The sequence below is a fragment of the Pterocles gutturalis genome, unplaced genomic scaffold (genome assembly GCF_000699245.1).
Source record: "Pterocles gutturalis isolate BGI_N339 unplaced genomic scaffold, ASM69924v1 scaffold17245, whole genome shotgun sequence".
NCBI lineage: Eukaryota > Metazoa > Chordata > Aves > Pterocliformes > Pteroclidae > Pterocles > Pterocles gutturalis.
In genome coordinates, this window is record NW_010143757.1 from 5,405 (window position 1) to 25,734 (window position 20,330).

General features: G+C 38.6%; 1 protein-coding gene across 1 annotated transcript; it reads right to left on the reverse strand.

Annotated features, from left to right (window-relative positions):
• Positions 1 to 3,834: 3,834 nt before the first annotated feature.
• FZD6 (frizzled class receptor 6) lies at positions 3,835 to 11,915 on the reverse strand (the record flags this gene model as incomplete). The annotated part of the gene is made up of 5 exons (XM_010084856.1): positions 3,835 to 3,991; positions 4,458 to 4,886; positions 6,140 to 6,288; positions 8,310 to 9,327; positions 11,719 to 11,915. Coding segments are annotated over 5 exons (1,950 nt in total), but the record flags the coding sequence as incomplete, so codon positions are not given.
• Between the last annotated feature and the right edge of the window lie 8,415 nt (positions 11,916 to 20,330).

Genomic DNA, 20,330 nt, shown 5'->3' on the forward strand with positions numbered 1-20,330 from the left:
TCTTTTAATTATACTTTGCATCTCAAGTGCTTTTTAACAGGAAGTAAAATACAATGAATATACAGAAGCAGATTTCATACCTGTACATCAGAAAGATACTCCGAGCTCTGCTTCTAGAGACACAAAGCAGAACTCATTAAGGTGGGGCAGAGGTTGCCCAACTTCGTTTTCACTAAACTCTAGTCCATTAAAAAATTATAAATACGATAAGGGACAAAAATAAAAGTGAAAGAATAAGTGCAAAAAAGGTAATGCATAGGAAATAACATTTATTCTCGTGAGACTCTACCTTTGGTGCCAGCTGTCTAAATGAGTGCAAATACCATCGGCTGATACTGGCGGAGATCTGCCCCGGTGAAGGCAGCCAGGCAGAGCGGTCAGGTACCTTCAAAGCCTGACTCAACAAGCAGCCAGTGTGAAGGGATGGATGTAGCATTTCTCCTTTGATGTGCAGACTTCTGCAAATGCACAGTGAGCCTGGGTGGTCAGACTTCAAAGGGAACCGTGACTCCTCACCCTATGCAGCTACAGCGTTTTTCAGTGCTTTGGAGATGTTAAACCTATTTTTATTAAAGAAGTTCAACTTTTCATATTTAAATATTTTATTTCCCTTCTGAAATTCAACTGGATTTGACCATCTTTAAACTAAAGATGTTCTGTATCCTGTAAAGAAAAAGGACCTACAGTTCTCTCTGAATCAGTTGAGCAACTGGCAAAGTAAGAAGTCTGACGCTTCAGCTGCTTAGTACTCCAAAAAAACCAATTCCTGTATGAAGTTTAAAAAAGCAAAAGGATTTAAAGATATTTTAAATAGTGCAGATATTTGTCTTATTGTCTGCTAATAGCGCCCTTCAAATGTTACAAATAGAAACAACATATAATTGTTTTCCACATCCTGGGTCAGTTTTGCAAACTTGGACTACTTTTTCCAAATACTCGTATAGCTTTATTTTATACTCTAGGTAAACTTTATCCCAATTTTCACTTAAAAAAAATAGCAAAAGAGGACATTAAAACAGACTATACACAAAATGCGCCATAAAACTACTGCAGTGGTAATTTCAGGTGCTGTTTATATAACAAATTAAATATGATCCAGTAGGTTGAATTTATCTTGTCCTTTGAAAGATTTTTCTATGCAACCTCAAAACTTGGTGTAATGTCTATTTTGAAGTGATTTATGGCAGAGATCCAATAAGGAAGAGAGAAGTAAAAGACCATTTGGCACACACAGTGTTATGGGCATTCCAAGAACTGTTTAATTTTCTGGTTACTGCTTGGGTAGCTCCAGGTTAAAGCATCTCTTCAGCTATCAAGGTTACCCTGGGCATTCACGTTCTGTGCGTTATTTCTGGTCCAGCAGCACCGAACATCAGTGCCACCGTCTCCTTCCACCACCGATGCAGTTCACTTCAGTGAGTGTGATGAGTGTGATGATTACTGCTCAGTATTTTACAGTTCTTTGAAAATGTATCTGTTTCTACACCCAGGACAGTGCTGCAACTTCAAAATTACTTTGTATTTATCTTTTTAGAGCAGCTGCCACAAAAGCACGACTTTCACTGAACTACCTAAAAAAATGAGTAACGTTAAATAAATCAAAGCTGTGTATCAATATTTTAAGAAGGCTGCAGTAAGAGCACAGTGTAGAAATGCACATTCTGTGTAATCTAAAGGAGCTCTTTAACTACAGGCCATGAAAGAAAAGTGCTCTAACGTCAGGATGAAAGAACTAGTTCAGTTCCTCACTCCTTCAGAACTCCCCGCGTTCATGTGAACAATTCCCAGCGTTGTTCTCTCTCAGTTTCTCACTTACCCAGGAGGGATAAAAACATTGCAATACTTATTACCTCACACAGCTCTCAGAAAAAATACATTAGAGTGTCTTAAAGTGAAAAAATACTCCAGCAACAGAGCAATAAACATGTACATCTCGTTAATAAGAAATATCAACTCAGCAGCTCTTATTATACAACAGTGTATTTTATTCCTAACCAAGACAGTAATAACAAAACTACTGCACGTGTCTGAAGTTACCTATTTACAAGCATGGCTAAGAGAACGAAGGGTACTTAGTGTGCACTTCGACAGGAGAGATTTCTCACTGTCCTCAGCAGCAAGAACTCTATATATTTTTAACGGGGAAATTCTAAGAGAAACAGCATGTCCTACAGAAGGCAATAAATTACAAATGCTAAAATGCAGGTGCTGGAATAGAAAGGTAAATACATTCAATTTTTAATACCCAGTGGACAAAACAAATAACTTTGGTTTTTCAGAACTGAAGTTCCTGTTGATTCAGCATTGGCATGACCTTTGTACCATGCAATTTGGCTTCATTGTTCAAAGCTTTACCATGAGTGCTGCCCAAATTGGAACACAATAATTTCTCTGCATAATACCAAAATATTGAGAAATAGTCTTATTAGTAATCAAACGCAAGGTCCTGAACACAAAATGCACTGACATCTAGGTTTAGAAAACAGCAAAACGCTGGCTCCAAATTATCTCAAGTAATAAATCACATTGATGCCATTGGAGCCAGGATTTCTTCAGAGTGAAATGATAAAATTCTCACCCACATCAGTAGTACTTGCTCTTGAGAACCACCCTATCATCTGAAAGGCTACAGGTATTAAGGCCTTTTTGATTTCAAGAAAACACATTGCTATAGTATATAGAAAATTAAGCTTTGTAGAAAATTAAGCTTTATAGAAAATTAAGCTTTGTAGAAAAAGTATCTTGTTTTAATATATTGTTAAACCAGTTTGTCTATTAATAACTTTATTTGCTGCAAAATATTTCTCTATAGAATTAAAAAAAATTAAGTTACTTGCATAGAAACAACCTGAAACATACACTTTCACTGCAGCTCAGTAAAAAAAACCAACCCAGAGTGTGTAGTTCCGATTCTGTCTCTCAAGCCACCCGGGATCCGAAGTGTTTTCTCCTTTGGCACGATGCACTGGAACACCACAGCAGGAGGGGCTGGAAGCATTTCTCTGAAGCAGTGCTGCATCAATGCGCTATCCCGGCTAACAGGATGCACAGATGGCTGCCCAGTCCCGCCCCGAACGCACAGTGCATGGCGCACGCTACACAGAAAGGAACAATCTGCTTTAGTCAGAACCCAAACACGGTCTGATCGCCAGGACTGCCGCCTTTAGCAACACCTAACGGAAGCATCTTAACCTTACCAAGTTTGTACAACACCCACAGTGTCATAACAGTTCTAAATATTGACCTCATGCAGTCAGTTATTTACAAAATTCATTTTTATGTACAAAATAAATCACTATAATTCCAGATTCCCTTTCATATTCAGTGTACAAGCTACCATAAAACAGTGCTATAACTGATACCTCATGACACATAATTTAGAGTATTTATAAATTTGTGCATCACTTAAGTGATACTGCTGTTTAAGACAGTAAAAAAGAGAAAAATTAACAAGTTTTGAAAAACATCAAAGGCACAGATATTAATCCTATGCCTTGAAAAGTAGCAGTGCTTTCTAAGCATTATTTGAATGCAGTTCATTACAAAATTGTTCTTTATGTTGGGAATATTTGTTTCTCTCATCTTTTTCTGAAATTACTGCTAGTCAATCCAGCCATGTCCTACAGAACTTCAATTTCCATTATTCCTGGATAGGATTAAATACAGTACATTATTGCCAGCTGTCCCACAACAAAACTTACTTTTTTTTTTTTTAAGTGCAAAGCAAGATGTGTGTGTTTTTTAATAAGGCACAGAGTATCAGTTATTTCCAGTGTAACACAGGATCCATATCAGTTTTATACATCGAAAATGTTCATATAAAATTCCAGTGTTTCAAGGGTTTGAACTGTTTCCTGAATCCAACTCTCTTCTGGAGTCTGAAGCTGGGTAGACAATTAGTGATACGGAAGCTGACTGTGAAACATCAGGTATTTGGGAACAGCTCCTTTGTAACAGAGGAGATTCAATAAAATCCTTTTTAGGAGTTATCCTGTAAGTAATGAAAAACAAAGCACAGGGACTCAGTTTTAAGCACAGTGCATTAGACTGGAAAAAATACATTTTTAGCAACAAAATCATAATATATCTCAAGCTATAGTCTTTTCAAGAGAACACAATACTGTCCTGTATGCTCTTCTAAATTTGCTCTTGTTCAGACCTGTCACCTCTGAAAATGATCGCGATGCAGCCACAGATTTCTTGAGGGTCGCTGTTCAACAACACAAAAACATCCGACAGGCTGAAGCTCCAGCACTCAACGCTTAAGAAAGGAAAAGACGAATCCTACAAATATATAAAATAGCCCATACGCTAAAGATACATGGCCATACGAAATAGTTTGTAGGGATTACAGTATCCTGAGAAAATACTGATTCTTCAGAGAGAAGAAATAGAAAACTTACAAGAATAGCGGTAATGCACATAAACAAGGGAAAGCCTGAGTTCTGGACCCTTACCTTCCTTCAGCTGCTCCCTTGACACTCTCAGCCAAGCTACTCATGTCACATGTGCTATCCGCTTTGTTTCTTTTTTCCACCTGATCCACGGTCAGTTTAGAACGAGGTAACATTTGATCTCCACTGTTTTCACCTTCCTCGACCCTTCGGGCTGATGTGCCATCTGCCTCTGTCTCCTTCTCAGATGTCTCTGGAGAGGTTTTAATTTCTGCAACAGTTTCTTGGCTTAAGTAATCATGTTTAGTGATTGCGACTGCAGAAGTCCCATGATTTGTTGTGCCACCCGTACTAGTCCCCATTGACTTCGAAATGACTTTCAATTTGTGGGAAGTTGATTTGTAGTGCTTCTTTTTGTGTTTAACTTTGGAATTGTGCCTCAAGAAAAATTCGCACGATTCTTGCAGCACTCTTCGACTCTCACTAATCGGACTGAAAGAAAATACAAGCACGTAACTGACTGAAGAGAATAACCTTAGATCTAATGGAATACAGTTTTGTACACAAAAACGTGAAAGAATAGCAACCAGTGATGTAACCTGAGCTGGATATAAATGAATATGAGGAAAGCAATTATATGTGAAAAGTGGAGGAAAAAAAATCTGATCATAATGGCTCCCCAGTAATTATGTCTGTGGAACAATTAAATAAAGCCAATTTCTTCTGCAAGTAGGTCCAATGAGTTCAGTAGATTAATCATCTAAGAGAGGAAAGCAGGATTAGCTCATCAGCAGCTGTATTAGCAAATTAACTTGAAGTAAACCTCGTTCAAGGGAAAAAAAAGCAAGCATTACAAGATTGACTTCATTATTTTTCAATTCTTATAGCTGAAAGCAGTTAACATCTGAAACACAAGAAAAATTAGACAGGAAATGGAAAGAGAGGGGAGAGGGAAAGGCAGCTATAAGCTCACCATCAAGGAATGCAGATGTAAAATAAAAGGAGCTTAAGGACTGCTGCCTTGCGAAATCCAAAGAAATAAAAAGATCTAAAAATACAATATAATTCATAAGTAACACAGATAATCTTAAAAGAAATAACCAAGGAATAAAAAGGAATGGAAAAAGTGACAACTACAAGAAATGGAGATGACATTTATAATCTACTTAAATCCATAGATATAAATTTACTAAAATTAGGTAATAAAACTGAATTAGCCTTTCAGGAAAAAAAAAAATGAACAGTAGATTAAGATAATAAAAGTGATACTAAGGAGGGTTCAATGAAAATCAAATTTAAAATAAGACAAGTCTGGCAGATGAGAAAAGCAGAGGATGTTACTATTGCATGTAAACACAGCTCAGTCCTGAGCCAAATGAAGTAATCAGAACATGGGAAAGGATCAAAGCTGATAGCTGAAATTATCTTCCCTCCTTGGACTGGAAACCAGAGAAGTATTAGCCAACGCTAAAGACAACAGTATGTCTTCTGCTCTATGAAAAGAAGAAATCAGCAGAGGAAAATATTTTCTATCTTCTGAGAATGTTGTCAAAAAGTCATTGTACACGTCAACCTTCCACAGACTCCAACGGAATTTTGCTGATGTCTGTATGCATCACGTAGAGTCCAAAAAAGAAAGGGTCTGAGGACTACATTTTGATACCTGAGCTATATTTAGGAAACATGTCTGAAATCCAACTTAAAGTATACACTTTAAAAAAATAGGAAGAAAAAATCGTTCTTACTCTCTTTTGCGGTTTCTGTTGAAGAAATTGGCCCATTCAGAACAGGTCTTTTTACTTCCCACCCAGAAGACTGGAGATATGCCAACAATTAATGTCAGCAAATATTTCATCAGAAACAAAAAGATTTCTGGCCTTGCTAGCACCTTTGCCTAGAAGACAACAAAGTTTCATAAATGCAAAGAAGAAAATATACTTGTTAATTTATTTTTTAAACGCAGAAAATGAACCAATTACGTAAAAGAGAGACTTTCTCCTGATGGGTGCTCCTCTTTGTTGAGGCTTGTACTGTGGGCAAGTGTTAGACATGTACAGTCAAGTCAGACCTGGTTCATGTCTACGGCTGAATACACAGACGGGAGATTACTCAGAAGGAAATATTTTTCTTTTAAACTGAAAGGAAAGATAATTTTGGGGGGTAATAGTATTAGTAACCATGTTCTTCAGAGATTGTTTGTATGTATAAGATTTATCCCTTCAACTTAAAAGAACCTAAGTGGATGAGTTGGGAGTTAATCAGATTAGACAGCATCTTCAAGGAGCTGCAGGGAACTACATAGTAGTTTTCTGTTTATTGCAAAATTAATCCACTTATTTGCAGAACAGGATCACAGGAGCTCAGTAAGAGATTATCATCTTCTGCTCCCATGCTGCAAATTGAATTTACGTTACCTGGCTTATCTGCCAGTCTCATCTAGGAAAGGAACTATTTTTGTTAGCCAGGTAACATCAGCCACTTAAACTGAAGTTTGTTTTTATTTGGTTTTGATCTGGCCAATGCACTAAAAGCCTGCCAGCTAGCTCAGGCAGGCCAAGCAGAGCACGCCACTCCAAGCTACTCCATAGTCAGCACACACGGTTCCTTACAGGGACAGACCCTATCCACTACGTCTTGGTGTAACATCCTCTGTGGCTACTTACTCTTTCCAATAGGTTAACGAAAGGCTGAGAATACCTACTCTTTCCACCTTATTATGCCAAGCTGTTATATTTAAGCACTACAAAACAAGTTTGTTTTGTTTTTTTTTAAAGTATAAAAGCCTTGTTTTCAACCTTGTATATTTTGGACCATTTAGGTTGATACACGCCCCAGTGCAAAACCCACTGAAGACAAAGTGCACTTCTTCAGAATAGAGATGGAAGTAAAAATGTTTAAGAATGCAGAAGGATCAAGCCTTATCATTCCATAATGCCTGTGCTTATATTCCACTTTTTAATGATAGTTTATTGCAGTAAAAGCACAGATGGTAAGCACAAAGCCATGAAAGATTAACGACACACCCACATTTCTCTTCGTGATGGTGTCGTCTTTTGTACTTGTTCTTAAATCAAAAGAAACAAACCACAAATTACTTGTGATTGCAAGGAGTTTTACGTACTTACAAAAGATTTAATCCACAGAGACTACTGAATATGGGCAAATTTACTTTAAAAGCCTTTCCAAGGAAGTTGATTTTTTAAGAGTCAAATGTTACATATGAACACCTCCACATTTTAATGTGCTGTTCTTTGGGTTTTTTTCTTTTATTTGGGGTTTTTTGGTTTTTTTTTTCCCTTGGTTGTGTTTTCTTTAAGATTTCTTCACATTACTGAAAATCAGCCTGCAAATGACAGCTATTGTGGAAAAAAATACACTGGAAATTTGTTTTGTAATTTCAAGTGTTTTATACTTCTACACTTTAAAGAAAAAAAAGACAAAAGTGATTTTAAAAATCTGGGGTTGTAAGCAACATTTTAAATCCAGTTTAGACTCAATTTTCAAGAATCATTATTTCAGCTTCATCTGAAATTGATGCAAATTCACCTTGAGTATCTTCAATACTGAGCTAAGCACCCAAATACTGAGCAACTACTTTTAGGAATAAACGCTGTGAAGAACTGTCCTCCCTGCAACACAATTTCTAACACGAAGTTCAAATACTGTAAAGATTATATATTCCCTTTAGAGCTGTGAGTTGGGATTTCATTGCTGAGTGCTATCACTTTGATCAGTGAAAAATTTCAAAGCAAAAGTATGATACCACTGATTTTGACTTAAAAAGCAACTAATCATTTCTTGAACTGATTACCTAACGCGAAAATAATTAACTAACTGCACGGTAGATATGGTGATGCATAAGAGTTTTTGTTAATTAACTTTCCAGTAATATTTATAAAGGAAACTGCTACTTGCCTGGTAAGGACAAGGAATATGGTACTGGTTACAGTGGTCAAACACCCAAGTCATTTCCCAGATTTTCCGGTTCACCAGTTCATAGACATAACATCCAAGAAGTGCTACAAGTGGCACCAAGTATAACCCACTAAAAACTCCAATTCGGATCATAAATTTCTTTAGTTTCTCCTGGTTTCTGCCATCATGCTGTATGACTTGCCGTACGTGATTTAAAGAAATAATACCAGCTAAAAGAAGAGAGAGACCAAAAAAAACACAAAGGCACAACGGCAAAAGCACAAAGTACAGAGAGGCATCCAGATCATAGAGACCCACGAAACAAACTCCGCTGATGTTGTCCCCTTCGACTTTGTTCATCGCAAGGAGCATAATGGTTAGAAAACCAGGTATTCCCCACGCAACGGCATGGAACCACATGGCCTTTTGTGCAATAGCTTCACAGCTCCATTTTCTTCCTGCTGCAAGGAACCAAGTGATTGTAAGAATCACCCACCATATAGTTCCTGCCATAGTGAAAAAATACAAAATCATGAAAAGGACAGTACAGGCTTTGTTTTGGGAGCCAAGAACAACTGTTTCACCAATTTCTAACTTCTCATCTGCCTCGTTACAGGCAGTTTTGTTCCCAAGCAAAAATCCAATGAAGTACATTAGAGAGACTATGCTGTAACAGACAGAGTAATATATGATCGGCCTCTCTGGGTACCTAAACCTTTTAACGTCAATCAAAAAAGTCAGGAATGTGAAAAGCGTAGCACAAAGACAAAAGATTGAAACTATTCCAATGAAGCTTTTTGCAACATCCAATTCATAATTTTTGAAGTACATATTGGGACATGGGGGTGCACACTGATCAATTCCTAGAAACTTGTAGCCTTGTCCATTGGTAGTGTGGAGGTGTCGTGGACACCAGAATCCATAATCCCTTCGGATCTGGCCTGAGGTCTTCTGAGTTCCATGTATGTTTGTGGTCACAGCAGCAGTGGCAGGGCCAGTCTCATCACAATCGACTAGTCTAGATAAATAAACAGAAGAGGAAAGATCTTAATACCCCTCATTCTCAACTCTAATTATTTCTTTGAAATACAAAAAAAAAAAATCTGATTCTAAGCACAGTTAAATTTTGTAGATAATGCAAAATGTGTATTAAATTAAAAACATCAAGTGGTATTTTAAAAAACAGACTTCAAATATTTTAAGTTTAGAATATTATTCAAACACAGCTATTTAACTGTTGTTCTCTGGCTGTATTGTTTATGAAACACGACTCAAATTGCAATTGTTCTTTTAGAGTCTTAAATTCTACTAAACTTTTATATATGTACATAAAAATATTTACAGTAGGTTTTTTAAAATCTGGATAAGAGACTGTTGGAAACAGCAAATGATCTTGTCAAAATGCAAGCTGCAACCAAGGAAAAAAGAAAGAAGGCTGACGGTGTCTAGGATTAACTGGTGACTAGTATATGATTATTATAATTTATGTTCTTGTGGTATTTGTCACCAACAACTAACTGAAAAAGACAAAAGCAGAAAAGATCAGCATTGTAGAAAATTATCACTATTTTAGCTATTTTTTTTCTAGCTCCATAACGTTCATTTAAAAATTGCTCAAGACTCCATTGCTCGAGGGTTTAATTGGACACAATATGTGACCTTTTTATAGGGTTAATATAGTACTAGCAGTGTTTGACATATTTTCCAGCTAGATTATGTAAGCATAAAAAGGTAAGCATTTACTCAAAATGGGATTTATATTTATATACATTCCAAGGTTAAGCATATATTTTAAAAGAAGTTTTTCATTCTAGCTTTTAAAGTATGATTCCATTATCTCAAAATGTTGTCAAATGCTACTATGAGTCCCTCAATGTCCGTTTGCAAGCTCAGCCTGAGCTAAAAACCCTTCGGTTCTTTGTTTCTCTGCATTACCATGCTGTCCAAATAAATCCAGGCTAATCACTAAGCAAACTGATTCCGTAGTAGATTCTTTCATTAACCACAGGCTGGACCAGCATGCATGGGAACAGTGCAAACTTCATGCACCCATGCCCCAACAGGCTTTATGTGTGTCTGTGAGAATCCAAGAGTGTGAATCTCAGGATTCCAGTTGCTGTCCATCCTCCCACCAGCTCCTCTTCCACGGGCTCCAGCTGTATCTCGGCTGTTTTAAGAACACCCTGCGTTATGGGTATTTCTCTGTATCAGCTGTTGGTCAGATGTAATTTTACATATGAACAGAGCAGGTTCATTTTCAGGAAATGTTAGCAGTAATAGAATAATTTAAAGCTGTAGTGATTCCTGCAAAAATATAATTTGATTGAAAATGTCATTTGGAAGATGTACTGGATAACTGGATTCGCTTGTCATTTTCCACATCTTTCAAAGCAATTCTTGAAGACATTAACTGTGCTGAGTGGCACTACTGTTACAGAGAAGCTCACACCAGAAGGAAAAAGTTGATGCTTTCTCATTTAAAAAACCCCCAACTCTCAAGTTTTCTGCAGAGCTAAGGGAAATGGCATTAATGCCATATGTCATGTTCACTCTGACATGGATTTCTGCCTGGGATCATGGCACAAGACCACTGTGCCACCCCTCCCTTAGCCCTATCGTGGATTAGCAACTGCATAGGGCTTAGAAAAAAGATTTGTTCACTTTCCACTCCCTGCTCCTTTCCTATACTTCTTGTCCCGACATGTGGTAAAAAAACCCCTCTGGTCTTAATCTTTTATAAGCATCTGCAGGTGAAGGTTGGAATCCCAAGAAGATTACACTCGAGTGTTTTCAGTGCTTTCCATTTAATATCTAAAGACTCATCTTTTCCCCAAATGCAGTACTAGCTATCTTCTCTCTGGAACAGATGCCTAAACAACTTTAAGAAAAAGGTGAAATTCTTTTTCAAAAGAGACTTTTGGCACGGAGGAAAAGCAAGACAAGGTTGAATTTGCACATTTAAGTGGTTAAGACAAGGCTTCTGCTGTTTATAGCTCTGTGTGCATTCAAATACAGAATATTTTCTATTTCATTATTTTATCAGCAAATGAAGTACTATCACCCTTAGTTTACAGATCAGAAAGCAGAGCAAAATCTATGCTGGAATGTTTAATATTTTAAAATTTAAGAAACTTGCAGTAAAAAACATCTGTTCAAAGGCATATGAATACTGAAAAGAACTGCTGCAGAATGTTGTTGCTGAAAAGTCGCAGAGGAAATGCAGGTGATCCTCTGAATAATGGCAAAGTTTTAATAAAAACACAGTCCCACGCATACGCACTGTAAAGTCACCAGTGATGGGGAAGCCGCAGCGAGGTGATATTTAACATTCCGCCTCAGATTTTCAACTCCGACCAGGTCAAATATGGAAATATCACCCCCACCATCTGTCAACACCAAAACACCCCACCTGGCACATTCCAGCTCTTCAGGCCACGTGATTCCAAAAGTGTCCATCAGCTGCTTACAGTCAGAATAGACTTTCTCACAGAGGTTTCGACACGGGTGAATGACGTGAACTTGCTCCAGGCAGGCGGGGACAAAGGCTTTGCACAGAAATGTGTGGACGTCTGGTGAGCAGTTAAGATTCATAACAGTAAGAAAAGGCTACGGGAAAGAAAAGGCTTTGGTTAGTAATTTTAAAAAGATAATTCCACTAATTTTCATCCCTATGGCTCACACATGTTCCCCTGTAGGTTTGAAAGGGAATACGGTTTGTTCAGCAGTTGTGAAAGAGCAAAACGCGGTGCCCTGAGCGTCGAAACGGAGCCGCTGGGCTCCAGGAGCACTGCCAGCCCAGCCCCTGCCCAGGGTCTTCGCCAGTCTGTAACCACCCAAACTTGACTTTTCCTCTTTGACAATACTAGAAATCTGAAAAGTATCACGAAAGCTCATTATTTTTTAAAAAATAGGGTAAACACTAAGTTCCTACATTCACCAGTCAGCTTCCAAATAAGTTCCTTGAGATTCTTTAAAGGTGTGTCTGTCCCTTTAGTTCTTGTTAAACTACATTTGCACTCTGAAGTAGTGTGTAGCACTCATTCTCCTCTCTCCAACATGAGAGGTTTGGGTTGGTTTTTTTTTATTAATATGGTTTAAGTATCATTACTCCTCATTTTTTAAACATTGCATTTCAAAATGTCAACACGACCGAGAATTTCTCCACCTGTATTACCCAGTACCAGGCAGTAAATAACTGATGACTGTTCTTACTAGAGAATTCACAGAAGGAAATTTCATGCAAGTTTTTTCCCCTCCCCAATTAATTCAATCCATTATTTACAGATAAGTGTTTTAAGGAAGAAAGAACCCCCAAACTAAACACCCTTCCTTCTCTACATTTTATCAGCTTTATTGTTAGGAAACATTATTTTAGCTGAAACACTACTGTGGGTGCAAACTTCAGACAAACCGGGAGTTCTCAGTTATTTTTGCAATTGCTGCATCATTACAAGGGCAGCTTATTGCAGGAAGCAAGCTGATAAATAGGGACACTGCACAAAAATTTTTAAGTAGGCTGACCTTTTTGTAAAAATAAGATTTTTATTTAGTAAGAATTTTATTTAATTGTTTCCCATTAACAGCTATGTATCTCAAATATTTAACCAACAGCTGGTAAGGGAAGGATTAACTTCTGAGCCCAGAATAGTATCCTTATTTTTGTCGGCTTTTGAGTATCCCAAGTATATATACACCCACACCCCAAGAGCAAGTCTTACTCCTCAGCATGTAGTTCAAAAGGAAAAAAACATCGATAAATAATTTTTCCCCTTCAAAATGGAATATCTACAAATCCTCAAGGGACCTTTGTAATAAACATAGGAATGTGTGGGGAGGGGGGGACGGGAGAAGATAAGACAGAATAAGAATAACAGAAAAATGCTTTATGAAAAACCAAAAAAATGTTGGCACCATCCTTCAGCGCACTCGGGTGCGTGCTGCACCTGCAGATGCCATTACAGCAGGCGCGCAGAAGCCTGATCCCCTCTGGATGGCTGCTTTGGAGCTGCCTTCGCAGGAACCCAGGACTTGAGTATTTTGTGACAAGGAGAGGAGTATAGCTCTGCTATAATATGCTCCACTGCCATAAATCGGATTATTTCCTAAATGCTATGTGGCTTCAGATGAAAAAAAACGAGTCAGGAGTTAACACTAAATGAATGAAATTTCCTTTGCACAACTGCGATGCATGTTTTCTTTTCAACTGAATTTTATTTCCTCCAATGTTTAATTCTTGCTAGCTCCATTCTTCCTGGCACTCAGGATAAAATAAAGATAATAGCCTGGGTAGCCATATCCACCTCCAACAGAAATTGAGTTTACTTTTGAAATTGTCTTGACTGTTACGAATTCTTCCTTTTCATCACACACAGTTCATCTCAGTTGATAAAAAATAAAATTAATTTTCTACAGCAAGTTCTGGGGTGCCAATCAAAAATTTGTACAGACTGAAGTAAAACAGCAATACTTTCTCCAGAAAGTAAGAATTAAAAAAAAAAAGAAGAGCAAACCAACAATATTCAGATCTATGAAACCAACTATATCTAAAGAGGTATTTTACTAGCTATAGTGATTAGCAGCTAACAATTTTTAAATAATATTTTCCTTTTACTACCACGTTGTCATTGGCTAAATGCTGCTGTTTAAAGAATGTCTTTTATTTAAATGCAAAACTACCTTAACAGACAAACACAAAAATGCAAAATTTTACGAAGAAAGCTATGCACAGAGTAGAAATCCAAGGACTTGGCTGCCAATGGTAATTGTTCTTACAATATTTCTTTCAGCTTGCTAAAAATATTTACCTTTTGGCACCTGAAAGTATGAACACAAGTTAAGAACAGGAAGCCTGATGTCCTGAAAACACAAGCAGACCTTCTGAGTCAGAGCAAAGGTGCATTTAGCTGGCCACTCCATTCTCACCACAGCTGCTAGCGAGGGGTATAAGACAAGCTGACATCCCTCCCCATGTCCTATAAGCAATGGTTTAGGAAACCAGCTGCAAGTTATAACACCACCGCTGTGTTGAAAAGACATTGACAGACTTTCTTTCTTCCTAGAACACATCTAAGCCCTTTTTCAACCACTTAGGCTTATATTCTTTATCAAATACTACAGCAATTAAGTTCCATTGCACCATTTCATCAGGCACTGCTGAGAAAACACCGTATTTTGTTTATCCTAACTCCTAGTTCTGCAACCTAGTTTGTGTCTGGACAGTTAACAGACTACTCTCTACTTTTTCCATGCCATTTTGCCATCCTGCTATCTTTTCCATATTAGATTTACATATCAACATCATAATGTTTTACAGTTTGATTTCTGTTCCTTTCATGATAGACTTTGCCTTCTATTTGCCATAACTCCATTTGAACGCTGACTCACATTGCCACAGAACTATCCACAGTGATGACAAAGACTCTTCTGAGTGACAGGAATGAATATATATAATATATAAATGTATAATACCGAGCACCTCTACTTGTATGAATAGTGGGCGTTATTTTTCCCTGTATTCATTACTCTGCATTTACCAACCCTAAGTCTCACCTACGTTTTATTGTCCAGTTGCACCTATCACAAGACCTTTCTGCAGCTCTTTAGCCAGTTTTTCTTTTTCTTAGCAAATCCCATCCCTCTTTCAGGTCATTTATGAGTTAGTTGTGTGTCAGAGGTCTCAGCACAGATGACTTGGGGGAAACAGTCTCGTCATTTACTTGCTATAGGACCAACACTATCAACTAATGATTTCATACCCTACTTTGTGACAAAACATTTATTCGACTTTTCTTCTTGTTCTTTAGTCAGGCATCGGAAAAGAAAGTTCCCATTAGGTTACCAGCACAGTTTCTTTTAAAAAAACATAGGTTATGACCATGTCAAATCCTTTTTGAAAACGGAAGCGCAATATGCAGGCTGAATCACTCCTTCCAACAGAGTTCATAAAAAAACCTCCAATAGATTTTACAGGCAATTATTTCCCTCAGCCTAAAAAACCCTATAAAATAGAAAACTTTGCCTCAAGCACACACAAATAAGATTTGTAAAATACAGATTTATTTTCAGAAACTGCCTACTTTTACTGTTTAAGAACAGTCAAAAAGGTCATGAATTGTGCCTGGAACTCTGCTGACAATTACTCATCTTTAAAATGTGGGCTTCACTTCCAGTTAGCCAATTCGGTAGGTCTGCATTTCCTGATGGACCATAAAAGCAAAATCTCACCAAACCCAAAGTATTCGCTCCTCCTGACGGACAGTGTGCACGCAAAAAGTGTCAAACCAAGATCGCAAGCTCACTGAGAGTATGAACCAGTTGCTTCAAGGCTGTGCTATCGGGATCACAGGCACCCCAACCACTAACCATTTCTAACCCAAGTGGTTAACCTGCACACAGGCACGTGTGGATATGTCGAGCATCCAAGACCAAGCTGAAACCCTCAGACTCACCAAGCCAGTGAATCTAGAATCTAGCACTATGGTCTTTTCCTCTTCTGGAAGGTCAGGACATGCAGGTGGCACAACCACGTGGAAAGGCACTTGGCATATCCCGCATTAGCAACCATTGTGCTGCCACGGGAAGGACAGAGAGGCAAATCTGCAGATCTGGTGATGGCAGTGCTAAAAACAGAGTGAAGCCAGGCTCTTTTCAAACGAAGAATGGAACTTCACAAAGCCAACAGAAGTCCTAAAATATAAATTCTCATATTCCTGACAATGGGAAACAAAACCCAGTAAATATGAGTCAAACTAGAACACACTACAAATCTACCAAAAACCTCCAAACTAATCACAGCTGTAAAGCCAAAGATGATGTAGTGTGTAACAACAGGAGAAGCGCTGCCTCAAGCAACACCAGTGAAGAACTGAGGTCTGTGAAATGCAAACTTTCCACCACGTCATCAGTGCAGAGTACGAGAGGGGCATGTGCCCTGTGCAGAAACCTTCCAGGGCAAAATGGCCTGAACTGAAGCCCGTGAAGCATACACGCACCCTCTGTGGACTGTGGATATGGTCAAACAATCAACAGGGGTAGAGCATCACTAACCAGCAAGAGGGGTATCCTCCACATTGAACAAAATACCAACACTTGACTTAGTAAATCCTAGATTCTTTACAAAGTATGTCTACAGTATTATTTTATCCAGAGGCAAAAAGCCAGTTATCTCAGAAATCCAGTTATAGTGTGGTTCTACAAACAGTAACACAGCTGAGATGAAGGAAAACAAATGGTGCAGAGTAGAGAATAAATGACTAGGTACAAACACGCTCTTAAACATGCTTTCCCAACAAATAAATTACAACCTAGAACTGTATGTGAATCTCCAACTCAGCATGCTTCTCTGTTTTGTGCATAGCAGGCTGACAAGTCCAAGATACAACAGAAACGAGCTCGTTGTTCCGGGTAGACAGTGCAGACATTCCATCCTACCTCGTCTCAGTTTTATCCTAGAGAAAAGTATTGCCAGAGATGATCCTGCTTTACAGGAAATAACACCTCACCTTAATGATTAATAAATGTTTAATAAGTTACAGCACTAGACTCAAACACAACTACTGCCCAGTAGGTATCATTATAGAATTAAGATACAACCTCAAAATCTAAACACAATATATTTTACATATACACTTTCATATGCAATATGTAGGAAATAGGGCCACTGCCAACCATGGTGTATAGAAACGGTCTCAAAAGAATAGGCAGTAGTTACTCTCTACACGCACAGAGCTACACTAACAATCTTCACGGTATCTTTAGCCACTTTTCTAATGATAATCTGTTTCAATTAAAAACAGTGAAGCAAGTACGGCATGGTTGATTTAATCCTACACTATTGTTTCAATAGAGCTGTTCTCCACTGGATGTGAACACGCTTGGCATCATACCCAGAGAGATTAACGCCTTCACACCACTCCCAGATGGGCTGGCAAGGGTGGCAATCTGCTCACGGCCACAGTGAGCCGGCTGCCAAGAAACTCTGACTCCTAATTCATGCACAATTAAGTCACGAGAAATAAATGTCCTAACACATGAAACTAAATGGAGGATGAAATGTTCAAGTTTGATTAGATTCTAAGCAATGTTGAGAGCAGACTAGGCTCTTCCAGCTCGATGCTATATTGATGGGTTTAGATCAAAGGCAAGTTCAAGACACCTTTAGGCCGGTATGTAAGGATTTAGAAAGCACTTTGCAGGAGCTAAGGCAGTTTAAGTGTCAGCGTCTTGTTGCTACATGTCTGCTAGAAGCTGCTACTTCAACAGCAGAGCTGCAAAACAGAGAAGTGGGTGCCGCTTACAAACATCAGTGCAATGTCGACCATCCTTTAAACCACCAATGAAGATGGTATGAACCCATATGCTATTGATTTGGGGGGTGCAACAGGGGGGCAAATACTCCACGTCACTACCTGAGCTGTGGGTAATCATCACCTTGCTGCCAGCAGCAAGCACCAGTCACAATCTGTATTTTCTAACCTCAAAGTTATATGGATAACTCCTCTAAGACAAAAGTTTTTCAGGACTAAAATTCACTGACAAGAATTAAATATTTTAGATATGACTATATATAAATTTAATATGCATCATTAGTGCATGCTAATTTGACAGACATAAAAGATAAGCAGTGAAAGCACATGAATTTGACTTATTAAAATAAGCTGCCATTAAACAAAGCAGCATTACTTTCTACAGCTTTCAAAATAGAACTAAGGCAAATACAATCATGTCTAATTTAAAAGCTGGTCAAACTTTAAAAAAATGTAATCAGTCTAGCATTTACAGAGATAAGAATGAAATCTTTTGTCAGAGTAGAAATCAGGTTACTCTGGTAGTTTAAAAGGCGCAGGTAGTTTAAATTTCCTACTCCAGGACAATATGGAGTTCAAGGAGCTGGGGTAGGGTGGGGAGGTAGAGAAAGAAAAATGTAGTAAACAAGCAAGTGGATTAAACAATGCTGGTCTGCAATTAAAGATGTTCGCAAAGATAGGAGCTTTCATCTTTGTCCCTCGGCTGAACAGCAAAGGCAATGCATGCACTCGGACTTTCAAAGGCAACAGGTTATTTTAGCGCTCTGACCAAAGCATGGGGACAGCTTAGCTGGCAAGAGGTGCTGAGCTGAACTGGTCCCAGCAGCCTGCTCCTCCCACAGCCACACAGGTGGGGGAACCGCTGACTGCTCAGCACCTGAAACATCATCATTTAGAAGGGAAAGTCAGATGGCAGCCAATCTTAGACAATGCTGTGCTGTAAACTCCAGGGGCTCAACGACCGGTGCAGTGCAGACCTGGGGGGCCAGACAGACCTTCACCACCCACCTCAAGCTGAACTAGGCAGGCACCAGTTCAGACACAGGCTGTGCGACTGCTCTATGAGCCAAATCAATCATCATTTAAGCATTCAATATATTTGCAACAAAACCAGGAGTATATTTGCAAACTCTCCACCATCATTCACCCCTACACCTATATACGCAGCATACTTAAACACGTATTCAGTGGTGAACCTTCATAGCTGTTCAAAGTTGACAGGACTATTAATGAGAAATCCAACCAGGGGAAGGACAAAGCACACAGGGAAAGGTTTTCAGAGGTCAGTTGGGCAGCAAGACACCCACTCACTTTGACAAAGGCAAAACAAAAACCAAAAAACCACTCTACCACCACAACTGGGCACTAAACTTGCTATTGCCAGTATACCCAGACACACACACAGAAAGACGAAGCGGGCTATCCTGCTTTTCACTTCTATGGGCTCTGGACTGTTAGGCATTAACTAGTAACTACAGAATTTCCTTCCGTAGTAAACCAACTTAGTTCCATGTTTTCAAATATTTCTCAAGTATAAAATAAAAAGACATCTATCCCTTAACTATAACAAAGGTTAGAAACAATACAAGATGAATATTACATCTCACTAAGAAGTTATTCTGAAACAAACTAAAGTATTCCAACACTTTCCAAAATAGCTTATTAGCAGAATTCACTGCATTTTGTGGTTCTAGCCTAAATTATAGCTTCACCTAAATTATAGATATTACAGCCTCTGCAATTTACAACCCAAAACAAGCATGAGAGAGTTTTCTCAAGCATTAGAGAACTGAACTATTTACACAAAGATTTCAATTATATATGGTTTTATCTCCATGTATACTATACAGAGCATAAAAGACAGACAAATATAAGTTAACTGGAGGCCCCTCAAACATCTGAAGTCTAGACAGAGCTTCATTACATCTGGGCTGTGGTAGCAAAAAAAAACCTCAATCAAATTCTTCATGTATTTGCCATGTATTACAGGAGTAAATGGATTCATTACTGAACTTTTTGTGTAGAGTACAATTTAGAAGATTACCAGTAACAGTGTTGATAGGCTGTCTGTTGCCTACAAAAGCGCTCCTCATTTCAAGGGAATTCCAGCAGAAGCCATTATTGTTCTGGTTCCAAAAAAAAGTCAGACCAGATTCATGGTTTCCCCCATCTTTGTGTGTGTGGGCACAAGAGAAGAAACCCTGCACTATGCTTTCTTCCTTGCCTACTTCATGCACAAACTAAACCGGGACACTCTCAGTCATAACAAGCAAGCTTCTGTCACTCTTCTGCAACATGAACTAAAACAAGATCCACAAAGGGGACTGGCTATTGCAACAGAAACCTGTGATGCCCAACTTCCAGGTACTTCACAAAGTCCTCAAAAGCAGTTTCCCTATCTGATGTTCACACAGAGAGGCACTGAAGAAAGACATTCACAGAATTCAGGAAGCAGAGGTAACCTCACAGCCAGAAGAAAACACTCAAGGGGAGCAGGAATCAAATAGTTCGGATCTCCAAAAGTTGGGCAACCAACCCCTAGTTCCAAAGCAGAGTTTATGCAACAGACTACTGCTCAGAATGCTGAAGCTGGGAGGGAGCACAGCCCCAGCCTAGGATTCGACCTTAGGTTTAGGATTGAGACCCAGAGTGGCCAATGGTATATTCCACATCATGCACATCACAGATCCATAGAATGGCCTGGGTTGAAAAGGAC